Source organism: Canis lupus, chromosome 5 (assembly GCF_003254725.2).
Source record: "Canis lupus dingo isolate Sandy chromosome 5, ASM325472v2, whole genome shotgun sequence".
NCBI lineage: Eukaryota > Metazoa > Chordata > Mammalia > Carnivora > Canidae > Canis > Canis lupus.
Window position 1 is genome coordinate 24,146,895 of NC_064247.1, and position 23,374 is coordinate 24,170,268.

The following is a 23,374-nucleotide window of genomic DNA, read 5'->3' on the forward strand; positions in this document are numbered from 1 at the left end:
TTTCTTGCTGTTTTCAAGAGTTTCTCTTTATCTTTGGCTTTCAAAAGTTTAATTATATTGTGTCTTAGTGTGGATACATCTTTGAGTTTATCTTACTTGGAGTCTGTTGAGCTTCTGGGATGTTAATATTCATGTATTTCATCAACTTTGGCATTGTTCAGTCATTATTTCTTGAAATATTCTCTCCTGCCCTTTTTCTTTCTCTTCTCCTCTGGGACTCCCACAGTCTGTATGTTGATCTGCTTACTTGTGTACCATAGGTCTCTTAGGCTCTATTCACTTTTATTCAATTTTTTCTATTTCTCAGACTTGACAGTTTCCTTTGGTTTATCTTCAAGTTTGCTGATTGTTTCTTCTGTCTGCTCAACTCTGCCTTTGAATCCCACTGAAGAATTGCTCCTTTCAGTTCTACTTTTCAACTTCAGAGTTTCTATTTGGTCTCATATTAAGTTCTTGTCTTTTTATTGATATTTCCATTTTGTACATCATTTCTTAAACTTCTCCACACCTTACTTTAATTTCTGAGCATCTATAAGACAGCTGTTTTAAGGTATTTGTCTAGTAGATCTGCTATCAGGTCATTTTCAGGGTCAGTTTCTTTCTCTTTTTTTTAAAGATTTTATTTATTTACTTATGAGAGAGAGAGAGAGAGGCAGAGACACAGGCAGAGGGAGAAGCAGGCTCCATGCAGGGAGCTCGATGCGGGACTTGATCCTGGAATTCCCAGATCAAGCCCTGGGCTGAAGGCAGGGGCCAAACCATTGAACCACCTGGGATCATCTCAGGGTCAGTTTCTGTTTATTTATTTTTTCCTTTGAATGAGCCATCATTTTGTGTTTCTTATTATGACTTATGATTTTTTTGTTTAAAACTGGACATTTGGATGTGATAATGCAGGAACTCTGGGAATCAGATTCTTTCCTTCCACAGAGTTTACTGTTTTTTTGTTTTGTTTTGTTTTGTTTTGAATTTTTGTAGGCTTTTTCTACAGTTTACAAGGATCAGTCAAGGATCACCTGAAGTGTAAACTTAAGATCTCAGTTTTTTGAGCTTGTGCCCTTCCCTGGAAATGACTGTTCGCTTTTTAATTTCCTCCATATTTATAGTTGTTTTTGAATGTCCTGGTTTTGAATGTCTGGTTCCCAAAAGGGGAGAGGAGACTAATTTAGAGAGAAAGAAAAATGCTTTAAATTCCCTGGAGGTTACCAGATGGGAAGGGCTTACGACAATGGTGGAGGGTGGAGGTACAACACCAACAACTGCCCTCCTGTTTGCAACTCTGTGATCAGAAGCAGCCACTGACAATCTGAATACAGATCTCCTATGTTTCGGGGACAGAGCCTTTTTCTCCACCGCTGCTCCCGCAAGCAGTGGTGAGGTTGTTCCAGGAACATATACACAGCTGCGTGCTGCTGGGGCTCAGAGTGGATAAATACTACCTGGCTAAGAGCCAAAATTGACCACAGTTAACCACAATTTTACTTCCCCTGGGAGTTGCCTTCAATAGACTTTATTTAGGGTTCCAAAAGAGTTACATTAGATTCTGGTAGTGCAGTTGTTTAGGTGGGGAGACAGATTTCTGGTGGTTCCTACTCTACTTTATTCCCAGAATCCTTTCTGTCTATTGCAATTTTTTAAAGGGCTCATAAACTTTAAGGACTTTCTGACTTCCCTTACTTATTTCTTCACTGTATTAATAAAAATTATGGATGGAACTAGTGTTTTTGTTTTCTGTACGTCTTAATAGTCAGGCTTCATCACTTTCTCTGACAATTTAATGCATGATTTATTAACTTGTCAGCACATTTATGAGTTTATGAAGTAAGAAAAATTCTATAATCCTCTCTAATTCTAGCTTGGGAGCCTGGTTAATTTTGTGGATGAAACTCTCATTGCACATGTTGGTTAAGAAAATCTTATTTGGGGGTGCCTGGGTGGCTCAGATGGTTAAGCATCTGCGTCCAGCTCAGGATCCTGGGGTCCTGGGTTTGAGCCCCACATTGGGCTCTCTACTTAGCAGGGAGTCGCTTCTCCCTCTCCCTCTGCCTGCCACTCTACCTGCTTGTGCACACTCTCTCTTTAAATAAAATCTCAAAAGAGAGAGAGAGTGAGAGAGAGAGAGAGAGAGATATCTTATTAGAAGTTATTGAATGTAAACATGAAAAATCTTGGATTTTTAAGAGAAACTGACATAGGTTTAATACTGGCTTAGTCAATCACTATTTGAACTTAGGCCTAGAAGTGGTCTCTTCATCTCTAACACAAGCATATTGGCAAAGTCCTCTATGCAAGATTGTTGTTTAAATAAGAGGAAAAAAAAACAAATTGGAACATATAAAGCAATCAATAGTAGGTAATGATTTTTATTAAAATTATTTTGATACCAAATCTCACCCAAATTATTTCCTTTATTCAACTTTCTGTTTAGTTTTTTCTTGACTTCTAGTGAGTTTCATAATGGAGTTTATAAAGAAATTTTAAATATACCCCTTTGCTTATTTTAAGATTTTCAAATGCCTTTGGAAGAGGAATCAGAATTTACAAATATGGACAAAGCTGCCAGAGTCATTCAAAATGCCTGGAAATGTTTCCTTGTGAGTTTCTTTCTTTTTTATTTATTTTTTTGATAATTATTGCAATATGATTTTATATATCATAAGGTCCATCTGTTGAAAATGTACAATTCAGTAGTTTTTAGTATATTTACAGATCTGTGTACCACCCTTTGCTTTAAAAGAACACATTTTTTAGAAGTTCAAAAAAGTTAACATTAATTAATTATCTCATTAGCCTCACAAATCCTTACTGAGCTCCTGATCAGGGCCAGGCACTTTGATAATGCCTGCTTGTGCACACTCTCTCTTTAAATAAAAGTATCACTAATAGGGTTATCAATTAAAGTATCACTAATAGGGTTATTTGGTTTTCACCTCTAAAACTTTCTTTCATTCTTATTTTTTTTAAGATTTTATTTATTTATTCATCAGATACACAGAGAGAGAGGCAGAGGCAGAGGGAGAAGCAGGCTCCATGCAGGAAGCCTGATGCGGGACTTGATCCTGGGACTCTGGGATCATACCCTGAGACAAAGGCAGATGCTCAATCGCTGAGCCACCCAGAGACAAAGGCAGATGCTCAATTGCTGAGCCACCCAGGCATCCCTAAAACTTTATTTCTTGTCTCAGGAATCAGGTTTCTGATAAGGTGTTAGGGATACATTCACTATTTATTGAGTACCTATTCTTGAAGACAAGGTTTAATAATAAAGTATATATCAGTTGATGTACTTATTTATCATGTATAGGGCTGGTCTCATTGGTGTAAAGAATAATCCAAGTTGATTTACCTGGTTGGATGAGAGCCAGTAGCTAAAATGACTCCGTTTCCTCTGTGATAGCAGCAACACTGTGTTTGATAATTTTGTGTGAAGTGATATGGTTCTGTTTCTAGCACACTGGAATACCTTTGCATTGGTTAATCAAGTCTTGCAAAATAGATTCCATTATTTGTTTCTTTTGCCTCTTGCAAAGCCATAAAACACATAACTATTGATTTCCAACACTAAAATAATATTTTTTTATTTTTTTAAGATTTTATTTATTTATTCATGAGAGACACACACACACACAAAGAGAGAGAGAGGCAGAGACATAGGCAGAGGGAGAAGCAGGCTCCATGCAGGGAGCCTGATGCAGAACTCGATCCTGGGACTCCAGGATCAAGCCCTGGGCTGAAGGCAGGCGTTAAACCACTGAGCCACCCAGGGATCACAATAATTTTCTTTTAAAATCTATTCCTTTGATGATTTCTGAGAGCCTACTTGTTTAAGATTTTCTGTCATTTGTAACTTCCTTTATCCCATATCCAAATCCAATAAGCCACATTACTTTGTATACCTTTTATGTTCCTAGTACTGTGTCAGTCTTGTTACAAAACCTCCTTGCCCTTAGGGAGTTTCAGTAGAAAAGCCCTGTATGTAAACAGACTAAGTGTGTGTGTTTGTGTATTTTAACAAGATGGTAAACTGAGCACACATTTCACTTTTTGTACCTACAGGACCCTATTGCAATGACAATATACAGAAAGTTAACCCATACCAGAGAGAAGGGAGTTCATGAGCAGATTAATTTTATCGCATTTTGGAAAACCAAAAATAGATAGTAGCATTCGATTGGACAGAATTGCATAAAATACTTGCCTAGACACATTTCAGAGAGGCTCCACGAAGAGAGCTGGTTTGCCATTGAAAGCCTAGAAAGGATATCAGTTCAGAGTTAGCAATTTAAAACAGATGGAAGAAGAATGACTGTAGGCAAGGGGACTAATTGTAGTGGAGTGGAGTGTAGCTGTGCCAGTTGTCTGTGTCATCACTTCAAGCCACAAAGCTGCAGGTACATGGATATTTACTATTGATCAAATATTTTGCTGGTAGATGGATATTTACTATTAAAAAAAAATTCCCAATGGCTTATCTCTTTCTTAAAAACTTAAATGAACGATTTAGGAAAGCTAATTTTATTATAGATAGGGCACTCCATATCTCTTAATCTTCGTATTTGACTAAATACTATTTGACTAAATAGTATTTGATTAATTACATATTTGATTGATGGCTATCTAACCATATTGCCTTAAGACAGTCTGTTGATTGTCCTGTTCCACCCACAAAGCTCCCAGAGCATTTTCCCATTCATTTGTGAGAACAATGGGAAAATAAGAGACTTAGAAGAAAACCCAGGATACTCAGGTTAGTTTTCTAGAAAAATTAACACAGACCTTTATTCTTAAGTATTAATGTACCACCAAGGATCAACTGATATTTAAGGAAAATCAATGATATAAAAAGAAAGAGAATGAGAAAATAAAAACATGAAAGAAATAAACATGATCATCAATTTAGATAAGATCAGTACGTTGAATGGCTCTAAGTGGGCTATATTTGGAGATAAAATGGTACCCCCTGAAACAGAAGGTATGACTGCACAGTTTGATTTAAAAAGTGGTTAGAAACTGAAAAGAAACTAACCATGAAAGCCATGATTCAGATATAAGGGTAATTCAAATAGTTCTGAAATTCAAAGAGAATACATTTGATCTTTTTTTTTTTTAATTTATTTATTTATGATAGTCACAGAGAGAGAGAGAACGGCAGAGACACAGGCAGAGGAAGAAGCAGGCTCCATGCACCGGGAGCCCGATATGGGATTCGATCCCGGGTCTCCAGGATCGTGCCCTGGGCCAAAGGCAGGCGCCAAACCAATGCGCCACCCAGGGACCCCTACATTTGATCTTAAGTCCAGAAGTATTCTGCTTCAGATGGCTCAGAGAATGACTAAATATAGATGACCTCTAAATACTTGGCCCTATAAAGGAAAATCTACATAGACTAATGTAAATGAAGATATTTTCTCACATTTGAATATTTTGGATCAAAATAATACATATATTTCTTTAAGTAAAATAATATACAAGAACTTACAAATAAAAGCACTTTTACCCCCTCTTACTCTTCTCTACCCTCATATCCTAAAGGCAACCACTTTTGTTTTCTGTTTTAGAACTTCTAGGGCAGCCCTGGTGGCTCAGTGGTTTAGCGCCACCTTCAGCCCAGGGTGTGATCCTGGAGACCCCAGATTGAGTCCCATGTCTGGCTCCCTGCATGGAGCCTGCTTATCCCTCTGCCTGTGTCTCTGTCTCTCTTTCTCTCTATCTGTCTCTCATGAATAAATAAATAAATAAAATCTTTTAAAAAAATAGAACTTCTAGTAGTTATTTCTATGTTTCTGCATAATATGCTTGCATAATTATCTTTTATTTACTAACTTTAGAAGTGACCTGTTGACTTTCTGTGAAGATGATTGACGGCTTATCTTGTTTATCTCCCCTCCAGTATCATATGTGATTATTTTTTAGTTCCTCTATTTGTTACCTTATTTCTTTGAAGAACATTTAAACCTTTGTTTCTTGTTCCATTATGTTACATAAGATTATGTGACTCCTTATTATATATGATGAAGATATAAATATCGCTACCCCCCCTTTTCTTTTTTACCTATCCTCCCAATGTTCAAACACTCAAATCTCATTACATCTACTATTACACTGCCAACATTTACTTGGAGGAGTCTCTCATATATCCTGAACACAAGTCCTTTACTGAACATATGTACTGCAAATATTTTCTTGAGGCCTCATTGCATTCTTTTTTTTTTTTTAAGATTTTATTCATTTATTCATGAGAGACACACAGAGAGAGGCAGAGACATAAGCAGAGGGAGAAGCAGACTCCCTACAGGAAACCTGACACAGAACTGGATCCCAGGACCCTGAGATCATGACCTGAGCCAAAGGCAGATGCTCAACCACTAAGCCACCCAGGCACCGCCCCCCACCCCTGCCTCATTGCATTCTTAAAGGTGGTTTATGATAATGAGAAGTCTTTAATTTTTTTAAGTCAAATTTATCACTTATTCTTTATGGTTAGTGATTTCTGTGTCCTGTTTAAGAAATGTTGGCCTTGTGAGATCAAGCCCCGCCTCAGGCTCCCTTACTCACAGTGGAGTCTGCTTGAGATTCTCTCTCCCCCTTCCTTTGCCCCTCCCCTCTACATACTGTCTCTTTCTCTAAAATAAATAAATAAATCTTTAAAAAAAAAATATGTGTTTACCTAAAGAAGTGACAATATCAAAATGGCAACATAGGTCATTCTCAACCTCAGTTGCCCTATGAGAAGACCAAGTAGCAACTATCCATAGAAAGTATTCTTGTGAAAATCCCTGAGCCCAGGACCACAGACACCAGGAAGACCCATTAGAAGGATAAGAGAAGGGGTTTCACTTAGATCACACCGACTGACATAAGGCAGCCCTGAGTGGACCCCAAGGAGACTGTCCTTTCCCCAGTGGGGAAAGAGATCCCAAGGGGGACACCCAACTTACCTAGCACTGTATTACATGTCAGATATATTGAAATAAATCTAGGAGAAATGTTTATCTAACCCAAAGCCAGAGGTATTTTCCTTACATTTTTTTCTAAAAGAACTTTAATTGCCTTAGTTGTAGATTGTCCATCTCAGATTAATGTTTGTGTATGATGAGAGGTATGGATAAAGTTCATTCTTCTCTTTATGGATAACCAAATGATTAAGTAACCTTTTACTGAAAGTACCATCCTTTCCATAGTAAATTGCAGGAGTACCTTTGTTTAAATCATGTAATCATACATGTGAAGTGTTTCTATAGTCTCTGTTCAGTTGCACTGGTTTATTTGTCTTTTTCTGGTTCAATACCACACTGTCTCAGTAACTGAAGCTTTATCAGAAGTATGGGTATATGGCACTACAGTTCTCCAACTTAGATGTTCTTCATGATTATCATAGCTATTCTAGGGCTTTTGCATTTCTATGTAAATAGTAGAATCATTTCATTAATTTTTGCAAAAATTATTGTGGAGATTTTAATTGGGATTGAATTGAATTAATATACCAATTTGGGGGTGAACTGACATTTCACTACACTGAGTTTTCTGAACATGGTGCATATCTTTATTTATTAGATCTTTTAAAATTTTTCTTTACAATGTCTTATAGTTTGCAGTATAGAAGTCTTAAACATCTTTCATTTAACTTCTGGGTATTTGACATTTTTGCTGCTACTGTAAGTGGTATTTTTAAATTTTATTTCCTAAATTTTCATTTCTAGTTTATAGAAATATAGTTTATCTGCCAACCTAATATGCCCTTATTACGTTTTTTAAAAGATTTTACTTATTTATTCATGAGAGACACAGAGAGAAAGAGGGGCAGAGTCACAGGCAGAGGGAAAAGCAGGCTCCTCGCAGGGAGCCCGATGTGAGACTTGATCCCGGGTCTCCAGGGTCACGCCCTGGGCTGAAGTTGGCGTTAAACCGCTGAGCCACCTGGGCTGCCCACACTTATTATTTCTAATTGCTTTTTTATATATTCCTTTGGATTTTCCACTCACATATGTCATCTTTGAATGATGACTTTTATTTTTTCTTTACCAAATTTATACCTTTTATTTCTTTATTGCACTGATTAGACCTGCCAGCACAATACTGAATAGAGGCAGTAATTATGGACATTCTTGTTCTTTTGTTGAACACAGAAGGCATGTAATATTCCATCATAAACTGTTACCTGTAGTTTTTTGTAAAAACTTACCATCACCTCAGGGAATTTAACTTTGTTCCTAGTTTGCTTTTTATTCTTGTTTTGAAAACTCTGAGTGTTGAATTTTGCTGCATTTACTATATGATCATATGATCTGTCTTCCTCATGTCTTATTTGGTGAATTGCATCTGTTGATATTCAAATGTTAAACCAACCTTGCATTCCCGGAATAAACTCCACGTCCCCTTGATGTATTATTATCCGAATGATATATCCTGGATTTGATCTGCTAAACTTTATTGATGCAAATAAACAAACCTTTTAGAATTTCTTTTTTAAAAAAAGACAGAGAGTGTGTTTCATTCAAGCCAAGTTAGAATAGCTGCCTAGGATACACATCCTTCACAAAGAAGAGTGCTTTTAAAAAAAAATTTATTTATTTATTCATGAGAGACAGACAGAGAGAGAGAGAGAGAGAGGCAGAGACACAGGCAGAGGGAGAAGCAGGATCCATGCAGGGAGCCCGATGTGGGACTCGATCCCAGGTCTCCAGGATCAGGCCCTGGGCCGAAGGCAGCACTAAACCGCTGAGCCACCTGGGCTACCCGAAGAGTACTTTTTAAAGAATATGTTTGGTGTGGAGTTATATACATTTTGTACATCAAGAGTTACAAATTATTAGACAAGGAACATTTTAGAAAGTTGCAGATCTTATCTCAAGTTTCTAGTATATGCAGGACTGTATGACTTTAATCTTATAGGAACCATGGAAATTTCTTCCTTTTTCTTTGTGTTCAGAATGCTCTTTTCTGGGTATTTTCTTTAGTGAAGCAGATATACAGTGTGTGCTCAGGGCAGAAATAGCATCCATGCTTTGAAGTTTGGCCTAGTCATTTTCACCTTGATAAATGTGAAAGACTTTAAAGTATAGTCTCCCTGGGAGCCCAGGAACAGGACCCACAGACATTAAAATTTGAAAATTGCCTATATCAACTTTCATTTGGGGTTTTTGCATATTTGCTCATGAATGTAATTTTACTTTTTTGTCATATCCTTGCCAGATCTTGATATTAAGAATATGCTGGCCTCATAAAGGGAGTTGGGACGTATTCCTTCTGTTATATTATCTGGGAGATTTTGTGTAATTAGTGCTATTTCTTCTATAAATATTTGGGAGAATATATTAGTAAAACATTGTGTGCTAGGAGTTTTCTTTATGAAAGGTTTCTAATCAGAGATTCCATTTCTCTAATGATACAAGACTGTTCAAAATCTGTATTTCTTCTTGTGCCCATTTTGATGTTACTTCTCACGGTATCTGTCCATTTTGTTAAATTGTCAAATTTATTTGTCTAAAGTTGTTTGCAATCTCCTCTCTCTATGTGTGTAAGGTCTGTGGTGGTATTGCTCATATGTGTTTTCTCTCCATTTTTCTATGTCTGTCTTAATCTTAAAATAACAACAACAAACTCTGGTTTTTGGCTTTGTTGGTTTTCTCTATTTTAACTCTACATTTCATTAACTGCTGATCTTATTGTGTTTTCCTTCATCTTTTGAGGGGGTTTGATTTGTTGCTCTGTTTCACACTTCTTGGGATGGAATAGATCTTAGATTTTACACATTTATTCTTTCTTAATAATATATGTATTTAACGTTATTAAGTTCTTCCTAAGCATTCCCTTAGCTGCATCCCACAGGTTTTGATATGTCATGTATTTATTACCTTTCAATTTAAAATATTTTACAACTTCCATTGTGATTTTTTTTGACCCATGACTGATTGATTGATGGATGGATGGGTGGATTTTTAAAGATTTTATTTTTAAGTAATCTCTCTACCCAACATGGAGCTTGAACGCACAACCCCAAGATCAAAAGTTGCCTGCTCTACCGACTGAGCCAGCCAGGTGCCCTGACCCATGAGTTATTTAGAAGTACGTTGCTTAATTACCAAAAATTTAGGAGTTTTCTTGTAACCTTTCTGTTACTCATTTCTGGTTCGATTTCACTGAAGCCAGTTATTTACACAATTTTAATAACTTGAAATTTAAAAAAATAATAACTTGAAATTTGTTGAAACTTGCCTAGCCTAGAGAAAGTCTATTTTTGTAAATGATCCAGGTGAACTTGAGAAAAAAAATGTATTCTGACATCATTTAGGTCAAACTAGTTAATCATGTTGTTCAAATCTTTGGTAGCTGTCTTAATCCATTTGGGCTGCTATGATAAATTACAACAGACTGAGTAGATTATAAACAATAGAAATACATTTCTTACAATTCTGGAGTCTAGAAAGTCTAAAATTTTGGCACCACAGATTTGGTGTCTGGTAAGGACCCACTTTCTAATTCATAGGTGAACAATTGTCTTCTTACTATGTCCTCATGTGGTGGGAGGGGTGAGGGATCTCCCTGAGGCCTCTTTCCTTTCTTTCTTTCTTTCTTTTTTTCTTTCTTTCTTTCTTTCTTTCTTTCTTTCTTTCTTTCTTTCTTTCTTTTCTTGTTTTCTTTCTTTTTTTTTTTTTTTTTAGAGAGAGGAAGGGAGGAGCAGAGAGAGAATCTTAGACCAGGCTCCACACTGGGTCTCAGGATCTCATGACCCTGAGATCATGACCTGAGCCAAAATCAGGAGTTGGATACTTAACTGAGGCACCCAGATGCCCCTGAAATGATCATATGGGTTTTTTTGTTTGTTTGTTTGTTTTTGTTTTTGTTTTTTTTTTATCATATGGTTTTTATCTTCTCTCTTGTTGATGTGATGTATCATGTTAATTGATTTGTGAATGTTGAATCACCTTTGCAACCCAGGAATAAATCCCACTTGATCATTGTGTTAAATTCGTTATTAGATTCGGTTTGCTAATATTTTGTTGAGGATATTTGCATCTGTGTTCATCAGAGATACTGGCCTGTAGTTCTCTTTTTCAGTGGTGTCTTTATCTGGTTTTGATATTAAGGTAATGCTGGCCTCATAGAATGAATTTGGAAGTTTTATCTTTTTTGAATAGTTTAGGAAGAGTCAATGTTAACTCTTCTTTAAATGTTGGTAGAATTTGCCTGTGAAGCCATATGGCCCTGGACTTTTTGTTTGTAAGGAATTTTTTGATTACTGATTCAATTTCTTTCCTGGTTATCAGTTGTTCATATTTTTTTGTCTCTTCTTGTTTAGTTTTGGGAGGATATATGTTTCTAGGAATTCCTCCATTTCTTCTAGGTTGTCCAATTTGTTGGGATATAATTTTCATAATATTTTCTTATAATTCTTTGTATTTTTGTGGTATTGGTTGCTATTTCTCTTTCATTTTTTAAAAAAAGATTGATTGATTGATTGATTGATTTGAGAGAGAAAGTGAGCATGAGCGGGAGTGGGGGGACAGAAGGAGAAGCAGAGTCCCCATTGAGCAGAGAGCCTAACACAGGGCACAATCCCAGGACCCTGAGATTGTGACCTGAAGCAAAGGCAGAGGCTAAACCAACTGAGTGATCCAGGTACCCCTCCTCTCTCATTTCTGATTTTGTTTATTTGAATCTTCTCTCTCTCTGTTTTTTTTTTTTCTTTTCTTTTTTTCGTGAGTCTGGCTGAAGGTTTATCAACTTTATTGATCTTTCCAAAGAATCAACTCCTAGTTCAATTGATCTGTTTTATTGGATGTTTTTTTATCAAAATTTAAAACTTTTTTATTTGCATATTAGAAAATTGTGCATTCCAATAATTAACATCATTTGAAACCCCCCCCCCAAAAAAATGGTATTTTACAGCCTGTAGGACTGGTCCATCTTGGACCAGATTTTACTGTCATCCTACCCAACTTCTTCCTTCACCAATGTACAAGTTCTTTTTCTTCCCTGTCAGCCAGATGGGCAGATGGGAATGGCAGGTGCCTTCACTGTCAGTAGTTCTGTTTTGATGTGGGCTGCACCATTTCCACAGACAATTGCAGTGGGGCTTCACATTATCCTATTGATGCTGTGGATTACTTCAGTTTGAATTGATTTGATTTGATTTGATTTGATTTGATTTGATTTGATGTAAGCATGCTGGGGCAGAAAGTTTACCAAGAGTTACTAAGTGATTTTGGGGGGTAGGTTATGAGGAGAGTGATAATAAAGAACTAGTTTTCTGAGATATAAGAACTGTTTGGAGTTGTCTGACTAAATATTGTACTCACATGAATAGTAGTAGGTAAGGTTTGTAAATCAATGGAATTATCTCAGGAACAAGGTTTCTGTAATGATAATAAAATAGTAACTATTCAGTGCTTTCTTGTGCCAGAAGTTGTTCTAAGTGCTTTATGAATATTAACTCAATTCCTCACCATAGCTGTATGAGATACCCACTGTCCTTCCAGTTGTTCAGATAAGAAACTGGAGAAGCTAAGCAGCTTGTCTAGGGTCACATGTTTAGTGGATACTAACAGTTGAACCCAGATAATACTATGCCATGCTCCATGTTCTTAACCAGTAGGCTGTTTTATCTTTCTCCTGGTTTACTCTGGAGTACACAGAAGTGACTCAACCAGCATTCTGGGTATTTTATTTATAGTAGCTAATGATGTAGTTCTAAAGTTAAAGGTAATACTCTTTGTGAAAATAAAACTCGTATTGCCTTGCTTGGTATTGCTTGTCAAAGCAACCCAAGTGCATAATATTTCTAAAATCTAGTTTGCATACCTAAAGCTTTTTTATGTTGTTTTTTTTTACTCATTTTGCCCTAGTCAGGCAAAAAGCCAAAATTAGAGATAGAAAATCCCATTTTGACCATAGACTCTTATGTGCTTGAACCTTTAGAATGTTGCTGTATTCCAACACTATAAAAGATTGATTGGTATCAGAAGACAAGGCGAGCCACGTCAGATAGTGAAATATATTGATCCTAAAGAGGTGAGGATATTATTTATTCATACAGCATCTGGTTTTTCCCTTAAAGACATGTGACTGCTTTATAAATGTGCTTGTGTGTGTTTCTTTTAAAAAATTGTCTTATTAAGGTATTACCCACAGGTAGAAAAGTTCATAAAACATAAATGTGTAGCTCAGTGAATCATCACAAATTATCCCCTGTGTAACCATCACCCAGATCAGAGTCTCATACTTCAGACCATTGCTTTCTGGTGCTCTGCACATCACTGCAACTCCCTGCTTCCATGAGGCAACTACTATTTTTAATTGAAGCTTTTTTTTTTTAGTCTTCTCTGTTTTCAACCGTGTGTAAGTAGAATCCTATGGTGCACTTTTGTATCTGTTCATTCAACATCATTAGTATGGCTGAATTTTATTCATTTTATTAAAAACAATGACAGTTATTTCATTTTATGAATATACTGCTATTTACTCATTCTACCAGTGATTGACATTTATATTTTTTCCACTTTGAGTCTGTTACAAAGACTGCTTTGGGGAATATTATTCATCTGTCCTCATGCACATGTGCACAAATTTCTTCTCTAAAGACATGTTGCTGAGCTTTAAATGTGTAAATTGCCCTGGGTAACATAGACAAATTTTCACAATATTCTTCCAATCTATGAGCATGGAATATTTTTCCATCTCCTTGTGTCTTCCTCAATTTCTTTCAGAAGTGTTCTGTAGTTCTTAGGGTAGAGATCCTTTACATCTTTGGTTAGATTTATTCCTAGGTATCTTATGCTTTTGGGTGCAATTGTAAATGGGATTAACTCCTTAATTTCTCTTTCTTCAGTTTCATTGTTAGTGTTTAGAAATGCCACTGATTTCTGGGCATTGATTTTGTATCCTGCCACACTGCCGAATTGCTGTATAAGTTCTAGCAATCTTGGGGTGGAGTCTTTTGGGATTTCTATGTACAGTATCATGTCATCTGCAAAGAGGGAGAGTTTGACTTCTTCTTTGCCAATTTGAATGCCTTTTATTTCTTTTTGTTGCCTGATTGCTGAGGCAAGGACTCCTAGTATTATGTTGAATAGCAGTGGTGAGAGTGTACATCCCTGTTGTGTTCCTGATCTTAGGGGAAAGGTTCCCAGTGTTTCCCCATTGAGAATGATATTTGCTGTGGGCTTTTAATAGATGGCTTTTAAGATGCTGAGGAATGTTCCCTCTATCCCTACACTCTGAAGAGTTTTGACCAGGAATGGATGCTGTATTTTGTCAAATGCTTTCTCTGCATCTGTTGAGAGGATCATACGGTTCTTGTTTTTTCTCTTGTTGATGTGATCTATCACCTTGATTGTTTTATGAGTGTTGAACCAACCTTGCATCCCAGGGATAAATACCCCTTGATCATGGTGAATAATCTTCTTAATGTACTGTTGGATCCTATTGGCTAGTATCTTGTTGAGAATTTTTGTATCCATGTTCATCAGGGATATTGGTCTATAATTCTCCTTTTTGGTGGGGTCTTTGTCTGGTTTTGGAATTGAGGTGATGCTGGCCTCATAGAATGAGTTTGGAAGTATTCCATCCCTTTCTGTCTTACAGAACAGCTTTAGTGGAATAGGTATTGTTTCTTTAAACGCTTGATAGAATTCTCCTGGGAAGCCATCTGGCCCTGGATTTTTGTGTCTTGAGAGGTTTTTGATGACTGCTTCAATTTCCTTCCTGATTATTGGCCTGTTCAGGTTTTTTATTTCTTCCTGTTCTAGTTTTGGTAATTTGTGGTTTTCCAGAAATGCCTCCATTTCTTCTGGATTGCCTAATTTATTGGCGTATAGCTGCTCATAATACGTTTTTAAAATCATTTGTATTTCCTTGGTATTTGTTGTCATCTCTCCTTTTCATTTGTTATTTTATTGAGTCTTTTTTTCTTTTTAATAAGGCTGGTTAGGAGTTTATCTACCTTTTTTTTATCTACCTTATTAATTCTTTCAAAGAACCAGCTCCTGGTTTTGTTGATCTGTTCTACAGTTCTTCTTGTCTCTATTTCATTGAGTTCTGCTTGAATCTTTATTAACTCTCTTCTTCTGCTTGGTGTAGGCTTTACTTGCTGTTCTTTCTCCAATTCCTTTAGGCATGAGGTTAGCTTGTGTCTTTCAGTTTTTTCCAATCTTTAGAGGGAGGCTTCTTTGCGATATATTTCCCTCTTAGGACCACTTTTGCTGTATCCCAAAGATTTTTGGACAGTTGTATCTTCATTTTCTATGAATCTTTTTAATTCTTCTTTAATTTCCTGGTTGACCCTTTCATCTTTTAGAAGGATGTTCTTTAACCTCCATGTGTTTGAGTTTCTTCCAAATTTCTTCTTGTGATGGAGTTCTAGTTTCAAAGCATTGTGGTCTGAAAATATGCAGGGGACAGTCGAAATATTTTGGTATTGATTGAGACCTGATTTGTGACCCAGTACATGGTCTATTCTGGAGAAAGTTCCATGTGCACTTGAAAAGAATGTGTATTCAGTTGCATTTGGATAGAAAGTTCTGTATATATCTGTGAAATCCATCTGGTCTAGTGTATCATTTAAAGCCCTTGTTTCTTTGTTGATGTTGTGCTTAGAAGAGCTGTCATTTGCTGAAAGTGCCATTTTGAAGTCTCCTACAATTACTGTATTATTATCTAAGTATGTCTTTACATTGGTTATTAATTGATTAATATAATTGGTGGCTCCCACATTAGGGGCATATATATTCATGATTGTTAGGTCCTCTTGTTGGATAGACCCTCTACGTATGATATAGTGTCCCCCTTCATCTCTTACTACAGTCTTTGGGATAAACTTTAATTTATGAGGATTGCTACCCCTGCTTTCTTTTGAGGACCATTTGAATGGTAAATGGTTCTCCAACCTTTTATTTTAAGGCTAGAGGTGTCCTTATGTCTAAAATGAATCTCTTGTAGACAGCATATAGATGGGTCTTTCTTCTTTATCCAGTCCGATACACTGCATCTTTTGATGGGATCATTTAGCCCATTCACGTTCAGATTAACTATTGAAAGATATGAATTTGGTGTCATTGTATTACCTATTCTGTCCCTGTTTTTGTGGATTATTTCTTTGGGCTTCCTCTTTCTTTTACAGGGTCCCCCTTAATATTTCTTGCAGAGCTGGTTTGGTGGTCACATATTCTTTCATAGTTTCTGCCTATTCTGGAAGCCCTTTATCTCTCCTTCTATTCTGAATGACAGCCATGCTGGATAAAGTATTCTTGGCTGTATATTTGTCTCATTTAGCACCCTGAATATATCCTGCTAGCCCTTTCTCCCTGCCAGGTTTTTGTGGAGAGGTCTGCTATTAATCTGATACTTCTCCCCATAGAAGTTAAGGATCTTTTGTCTCACACTGCTTTAAGAATTTTCTCTTCATCTTTGAAATTTGCGAGTTTCACTATTAAATGTCAAGGTATTTAATGGTTTTTATTGATTTTTTGGGGGGGTCCTCTCTATATCTTGGATCTGAGTGCCTGTTTCCTTCCACAGATTTGGGAAGTTCTCAGCTATGATTTGTTCAAATATACTTTGCGGTCCTCTCTCTCTCTCTCAGTCTCTTCTGGAATCCCAAGTAGATATATATTCTTCCTTCTCAAACTATCATTTATTTCTTTAAGCTTTTACTTGTGGGCTCTTAATTGTTTTTCTCTTTTTCCTTGGCTTTCTTCCTTATCACCAACTTGTCTTCTGTGTCACTCACTCTCTCTTCCACCTCATTAACCCTAGCAGTTAAAACCTCCAGTTTGGATTGCATCTCATTTAATCTATTTTTATTTTCCCTGATCAGATCTCAATTCTGCAGTAACAGAGTCTCTAGAATCCTTTACTTTTTTTTTCCAGACCCACTAGTTGCTTTATAATTGTACTTCTGAATTGAATTTCTGACATCATATTGAAATCCAAATTCTGTAACTCTGTGGCAGAGAGTATTGTTTCTGGTTCTTTATTTCCTTCTAGTCATTTTGTCCAGTGTAGAGTGGCTGTTTGAGTGGGCTGAGTCAAAAATAACCACGAGCTAAGTAAAATACACCCTAGATGATTCCAAAGAGGTCAGAGACCAGAAAACAAAAGGAAAAGAACAGGGAAAAAAACAATAGGACAACTAAAGTGGGAAACAAAATGTAAGACAAAGTAGTAAAAATAAAAAGCCAAAAACAAAGAAGAAGGAAAAAGGGGAAAAAAAGGTGGAGCGGGGGATGGTGATGGTGAGGAAGTGGTAGTGGAAAGAGAATGTAGTATACCTGAGGGGTCCTAGAGGGTGATCCTCTTGGTTCTGAGTGTATTCTGTCCTGTATGTTAGAAGATGCTCAATCCAAATTTATATAAACCAACAATACTTAAAAAACAAATAAATAAACCAACAATACTTATAGAAAGCCCCAACATTGACCACCAAAACATAAATGAGATAAAAGAGGGGGGCAGAATGGGAAGGAAGAGAAAATATAATCTCACAGATTGAACCAGCACAGTATACCACTTGGTTCTAGGTATATGTTGGTCATGTTTTAGAATTACTAACTTCCACTATTATAAAACAAAGCGAGGCAGGGGAAAAAAAAAAAAAACGAATACCCATGTCTCATATATCTACAAAAATTAAATTGAATACATTGAAGGGAATCCAGAGTGAAAAATCTAAGACATGTAATTGTAGAAAAATGAAAGTCAAAAAGGAAAAAACTTAAAAATTAAGAGCTGGTAAAATATTGTAGTTAAGGTGGGAAAAGAGAAAAAATATTGGAAATTTTCAGACTGATATAAAAACGAGTTGTAATGGAAAAAGAAAAATAAGGACCCTCTAGTTCTGTACAATATTTTCCCTCAGTCCTGGAGCTTTCCAGCGCAGCTTGTTCAGTAAATTTCCTTTTCACTTGTACTTCCAGCAGTTCTTTTAGGGGAGGGGTCTGCTGAACTGATTCTCAGGTGTCTGTGCCTGGGCAGAGATGCCCCACCCCCTGCCAGGTGCTGGGCTCAGTGTGAGCTGTTTGTCCTGTGAGGCCTTTTTTCTCTTTGGCAGCCCTGCCCCTCCCAGGTACAAGGTGAAACAAAGAGGAAAAACAACAATGGTGGCAGCCAGATTTCCAGCTCTGGGGTCAGCTCCCCATGAGTAACTAACTGCAGTCTCCCAGTCCACATTGGCCTAGATGCTCCAGGGGGCAGGTGCCAGTGCACTGATCTGCATAGCTTGGGGGGTGCCCAGCAGTAGGAGAGTTCTCACTGTCCTGTGCCTTCCCCACTTCCACCTATCCCAGAGAGGAATGAAAGATTGCCAGCTTTGTCCATCATGGGAGCCCTGGGATCTGGGGCCCTGTGCCACTTGAACTGTGCTCCTGGGGAACACCTCTCCCAAAGAGAACAGAGTACAGCCACTTCCATCCATTGCTAGCCACTAGGGTAAAGGAAGCTCCAGAACTAGCCCACCTGACCAACTGGCTGCTCCCAAATGCCCCGAGGGCTGTGGTGCTCCAGCGCTTTACTGATATCAGACCTCAGTTTTCAGTGAGCTTTTCCCCGGGTGCCCCTCCTCTTATAGTGACTCTGGGAGTCTTGAGGCTTCACTGTCTCTCCTGTGATTCTGCCTGATTTCCCTGCCAAACACTTATCCATCAGGGAAAACTCCAGCATGGATTTTTAAAGCCCCTGCTTCTCCAGGGCTGGGCTTTCCTGCCCCAGAGGCTTTTGCCACTCTGCTTTAGCCCTGCTAGTCACAATTTTCCTCCCCCACTCTATTCTTTTTTTATTTTCACCTTCCTAGCTTGTTAGAAGAGAAAACTGCTCTCTCTGTAGCTTTCCAGGTATTCTATCTTTAAATCTCACATAGAATTTGTAGGTGTTCAGGATGTTTTGAAAGTTATCTACGTAAGTTTGTGGGGACAGATGAGTTGAGGACACCTACTCTTCTGCCATCTTCGATTCTTTTGGATTTTCTGCATGAACAAGCATGCCATCATCAAATAAGGAGTTTTATAGTTTTCCTTTCCAAATATACATTTTATTTCTTTTTCTTACACCTATGCATTAACTAGAGCCTTCAGTAAATTGGTGAATAGAAGTGATGACCACTCTCATTCCTGATTTCAAAGCGAAAAAACCTCAATAATCAATCATTAAGGTGTGCTATAGATGTTTGTGTAGAAAACTTTTATTAGAAAAGCTAAAACAAGGTTTTCCCCCAATCCAAAAAAACATGGATGTTAAATTTTATGACACTTTTCTGATCTTATTGAGATATCGTTATTTTCCTTGAATGTTAAACTACTTAACATTTCTAGATATACACACTTTGGTTGAAATGTCTTCTGCTTTTATAATATCAATGAACTGGGGCACCTGGGTGGCTCAGTTGGTTAAGCATCTTCATTCAGCTCAGTCATGATCCCACAGTTCTGGTATCAAGCCCCACATCAGGCTCCATGCTCAGTGGGGAGTCTGCTTCTCCCTCTGCCCCTCATTCCTCCTGTTCTCTCTCTCTCTCTCTCTCTCTCTCTCATTTCTCTCTCAAATAAATAAATAAAATATTTGAGAAAAAATAAATATCACTAAACTTAGTTTGCCAATACTTTGCTTAAATTTTTGCACTACATTCAGGCAGACCATGTAATTTGCTTTCTCATATCGTGTCTGTCAGATTTTGGTATCCCATTTAGCTGGCATAGTATAACAAGTTGAGAAATGTTCCTTCTCATGTTGTGTGTTATTTATTCCATAAATGTTTGAAAGGATTTATCAGTGAAACCTTCTGTGCCAGAAGTTTACTTGGTGGAAAGATTCTTTTTTTTAAGATTTTATTTATTTTAGAGAGTTAGAGGAGGACAGAAGGAGAGGGAGAGAGAATCTCAAGCAGAGTCCACACTGAGTGCAGAGCCCAATGCAGGGCCTGACCTCAGGACCCTGAAATCATGAGCTGAGCAGAAATCACTAGTCAGACACTTAACTACTAAGCCATCCAGGTGCCCCTTTTTGGAAAGATTCTAAATTACAAATTCAGTTTATAGTTATAGGTCTATTCATATCTTGTATTTATTTTTGTGCTACGTTTGATACGTTGTATTTTTCTAGGAAGTTGTCCATTTCACTTAGATTTCCAGGTTTATCTACAAAAATTATAATATTCTCTAATGATCTTTCTAATGTCTTCAAATCTATAATAATTTCTCCTTATTTTCTTCCTAATATTGATTTCTTCCTTCCTTAATTAATTTTTTATTAGAGTATAATTAATATACACTTATTTATTTTCAAATGTACAACATATTGATTCAACAATTCTATAAATTACTCAGTGCTCATCAAGATAAGTGTAGTCACCATACTCTATCATTGCAGTCATTATTGACTATATTCTCTATATTCTAGTTTTTGTCTCTGTGACTTATTTATTTTTAAAACTGGAAGTTGTTCTCCTTAATCCCCTTCATCTATTTCACCCATTCCCCCCACCCATTTCTCCTCTGGAAACTACCAGTTGGTTCTCAGTATATAAGAGTCTAGTTTTGGGATCCCTGGGTGGCACAGTGGTTTGGCGCCTGCCTTTGGCCCAGGGCGCGATTCTGGAGACCCGGGATCGAATCCCACGTCAGGCTCCCGGTGCATGGAGCCTGCTTCTCCCTCTGCCTGTGTCTCTGCCTCTCTCTCTCTCTCTCTCTGTGACTGTCATAAATAAATAAAAAAATAAAAAATAAATAAAATGTTTTTTTTATAGACAACATACAGTTGGGTCTTATTTTTTTAATCTATGTTAGTAGTCTCTGCCTTTGACTTTGTATATTTAGACCATTGATATTTAATATAGTAATATCTAACATATTTGTTAATGTTTTCTATTTCTTGCCTTTGTTCTTTGCTTCTTTTTTGTATTGCACTATTTTTTGTCTTCTGTTTTAATTGAGCATTTTATATAATTACATTTTCTTTCCTTTAAGCATATCACTTGTACCTCTTTTTTACTATTTTTGGTTTTCCTAGTTTGCAGTGAATATTTACAACTAATCTAAATCCACTTTAAATAACACTATTAAGTCATGCTGAAAGGAACTGCCAATACCCAACCAACCCTAATCCCCATTTGAGTTTGCAGATGGTAGAGGATAAAGAAGTAAACTCAAATCTTCCCAAAGGAACATCTGAATTTCCTACAGGCTTTCAGAGTTGAGGAGATAAAGACTTGCCAGGACCACAGCTGAGAAATAGGGAAAAGCTAGAAATGGAACAGATAAGGATTACTAAAACTGCAATCCAAGCTCAATTCCACTCCATTTCTAATTGGATTTACATGATCATCCCTTCACCCTCACTGAATAAAAGAGGAAAGAAAAAAATCCATGAAGCTGTACACTTGAAATTTTCCTACTTTAGTGGAAATAAAAGTTTATATATAACAAATTTTGTTTAAAATGTATATACAGTTGACCTCGGAACAACATTGGGATAGGGGCACTGACCCCTCATGCAGTCAAAAATCCATGTGTAATTTGTAAGTCTCCAAAAAGTCAACTACAAATAGGCTACTGTCAACAAGAAGCCTTACTAATAACATAAATAGCTAATTAACACATATTTTGTATGTTATATGTGTTACTCTATTCTTACAATAAAGTAAACTAGAAAAAATAACATGTTAAGAAAATCATAAAGAGGAGAAAATATTTTTACAGTACTGTATTACAAAAAATCCACATATAAGTTGACCCGTGGTCTTCAAACCCATGTTGCTCAAGTGTTATCTGTATAAATCTTATGAATTTTTAAAATATGTTTGAGACCCTGTTATAAAACATGTTTTTTTCATGTTTGAACTGTGACCTTATACACGTATGCATGTGTAAATAGACTGTTTAGTCACAAAAAACTTATGCAAAACTTTGTGTGATCTTTCAGGCTTTACAGACTGAATGATTTAAGATAACATGTATTTTTTCATTTAACTTAATATTATTGGGAGATAAGATTGAACTGTGTTCTGATTGATGACCCAAAATTGTTTTTACTACTTTCCATTTGGTGCAGGGCACAATAATTTAGAAGACCAATATACAATTCTTATAAAATTTAAACATGGGATTTTGATTTAATAAAAGCTAGTTAGGTAAGGTCATCTGGTGTTAAACTCAGATTAGCCAATCATAATTTTTTCTCTGAATTTACTTGTAAGATAATATTTAATAAAATCATATATTTGAGGACTTCTGTAAAATTTCTGTTTTATGAATAACAAATCTGTTGGCTTTTATACTTACATGTTGCATATAAAGTAAACATAGTTTGTTATCATTTTTCCAGTTATCATGAAAGCTGTTTTACTTTGATTTCCCATAAGAAATTAAATCTTAAAATATTTGGGGCAGCCCCAGTGGCCCAGTGGTTTAGTGCCACCTTTGGCCTGGGGTGTGATCCTGGAGACCCAGGATCAAGTCCCACGTCAGGCTCCCTGCATGGAGCCTGCTTCTCCCTCTGCCTGTGTCTCTGCCTCTATCTCTGTGTGTCTCTCATGAATAAATAAATAAAATCTTTTTTTTAAAACAATCTTAAATTTTTTTTTAATTTAAAAATAATTCTTTGAGGTCTATTTACTTGACCTTTTTCATAAATAATCAATATTCAGTGACTATTTTAACATGATAGAATGAGAAATAGTGAACTGATATATACAGAATGTTGAAAAGTAATATATGTTTTTTATAGGCAGAGCTTCTAGATGCTGCTGCTGGTATTCGTGTACGATTCAGATTAGGTGGTGTAAGTATGGATAAATTCTTATTTGGTAGTTTTAAAACACATTTCTGTGAAGTTTAAGAAATGTAAATTTTTCGGGGGGTAGGGGTGAATGGGTGACGAGCACTGAGGGGGGCACTTGACGGGATGAGCACTGGGTGTTATTCTGTATGTTGGTAAATTGAACACCAATAAAAAATAAATTTATTAAAAAAAAGAAATGTAAATTTTTAAAACAAACCAGTTTTATAATTAGATTACAATGGTCCTTTGAACTTTTCTGTATACAGGTTAAATTTCCACCTGATATATACTATAAAATTTTCACTCATAGACATATTGAAGATCTGTGTGCTAATAGCCCTAGAGATTATACAAAACTTACAGCAAAATATACATCTCATATTAAAAGCGATGATCTTCAGGAAGAGGATCATAGTGGCTGGTATCATCGTGTAGAGAACAATGGCTGGAGGCCTGTCTCTGATACAGTAAGAAAAGAGAAATATTAATAATTTTGAATCTTTTATAGTTAGAAACTCATTTGTCTTCTTGAAAATTAATTTTAAATTAATAAATCTTGGTAATTTGATAAAAACTGATTATGTTAACTACTCAGGGGTTACTAATAATA

The 23,374-nt window shown here is 36.5% G+C and overlaps 1 protein-coding gene across 10 annotated transcripts in view; it reads left to right on the plus strand.

The window, feature by feature from the left end:
• The window catches only part of C5H11orf65 (chromosome 5 C11orf65 homolog), a 60,055-nt gene that overhangs the window by 12,200 nt on the left and 24,481 nt on the right, over nt 1-23,374 (plus strand). For 6 of the 10 annotated variants that reach the window (XM_025465635.3, XM_025465634.3, XM_025465642.3 and 3 more), the window contains 4 exons: nt 2,506-2,594; nt 12,919-13,011; nt 22,711-22,764; nt 23,031-23,231. In XM_025465635.3, the coding sequence (XP_025321420.1) occupies nt 2,506-2,594; nt 12,919-13,011; nt 22,711-22,764; nt 23,031-23,231 (437 nt within the window). The remainder of the gene's footprint in view (nt 1-2,505; nt 2,595-12,918; nt 13,012-22,710; nt 22,765-23,030; nt 23,232-23,374) is intronic. The other 4 variants (XM_025465639.3, XM_025465638.3, XM_049110015.1 and 1 more) reach the window with 2 other exon arrangements.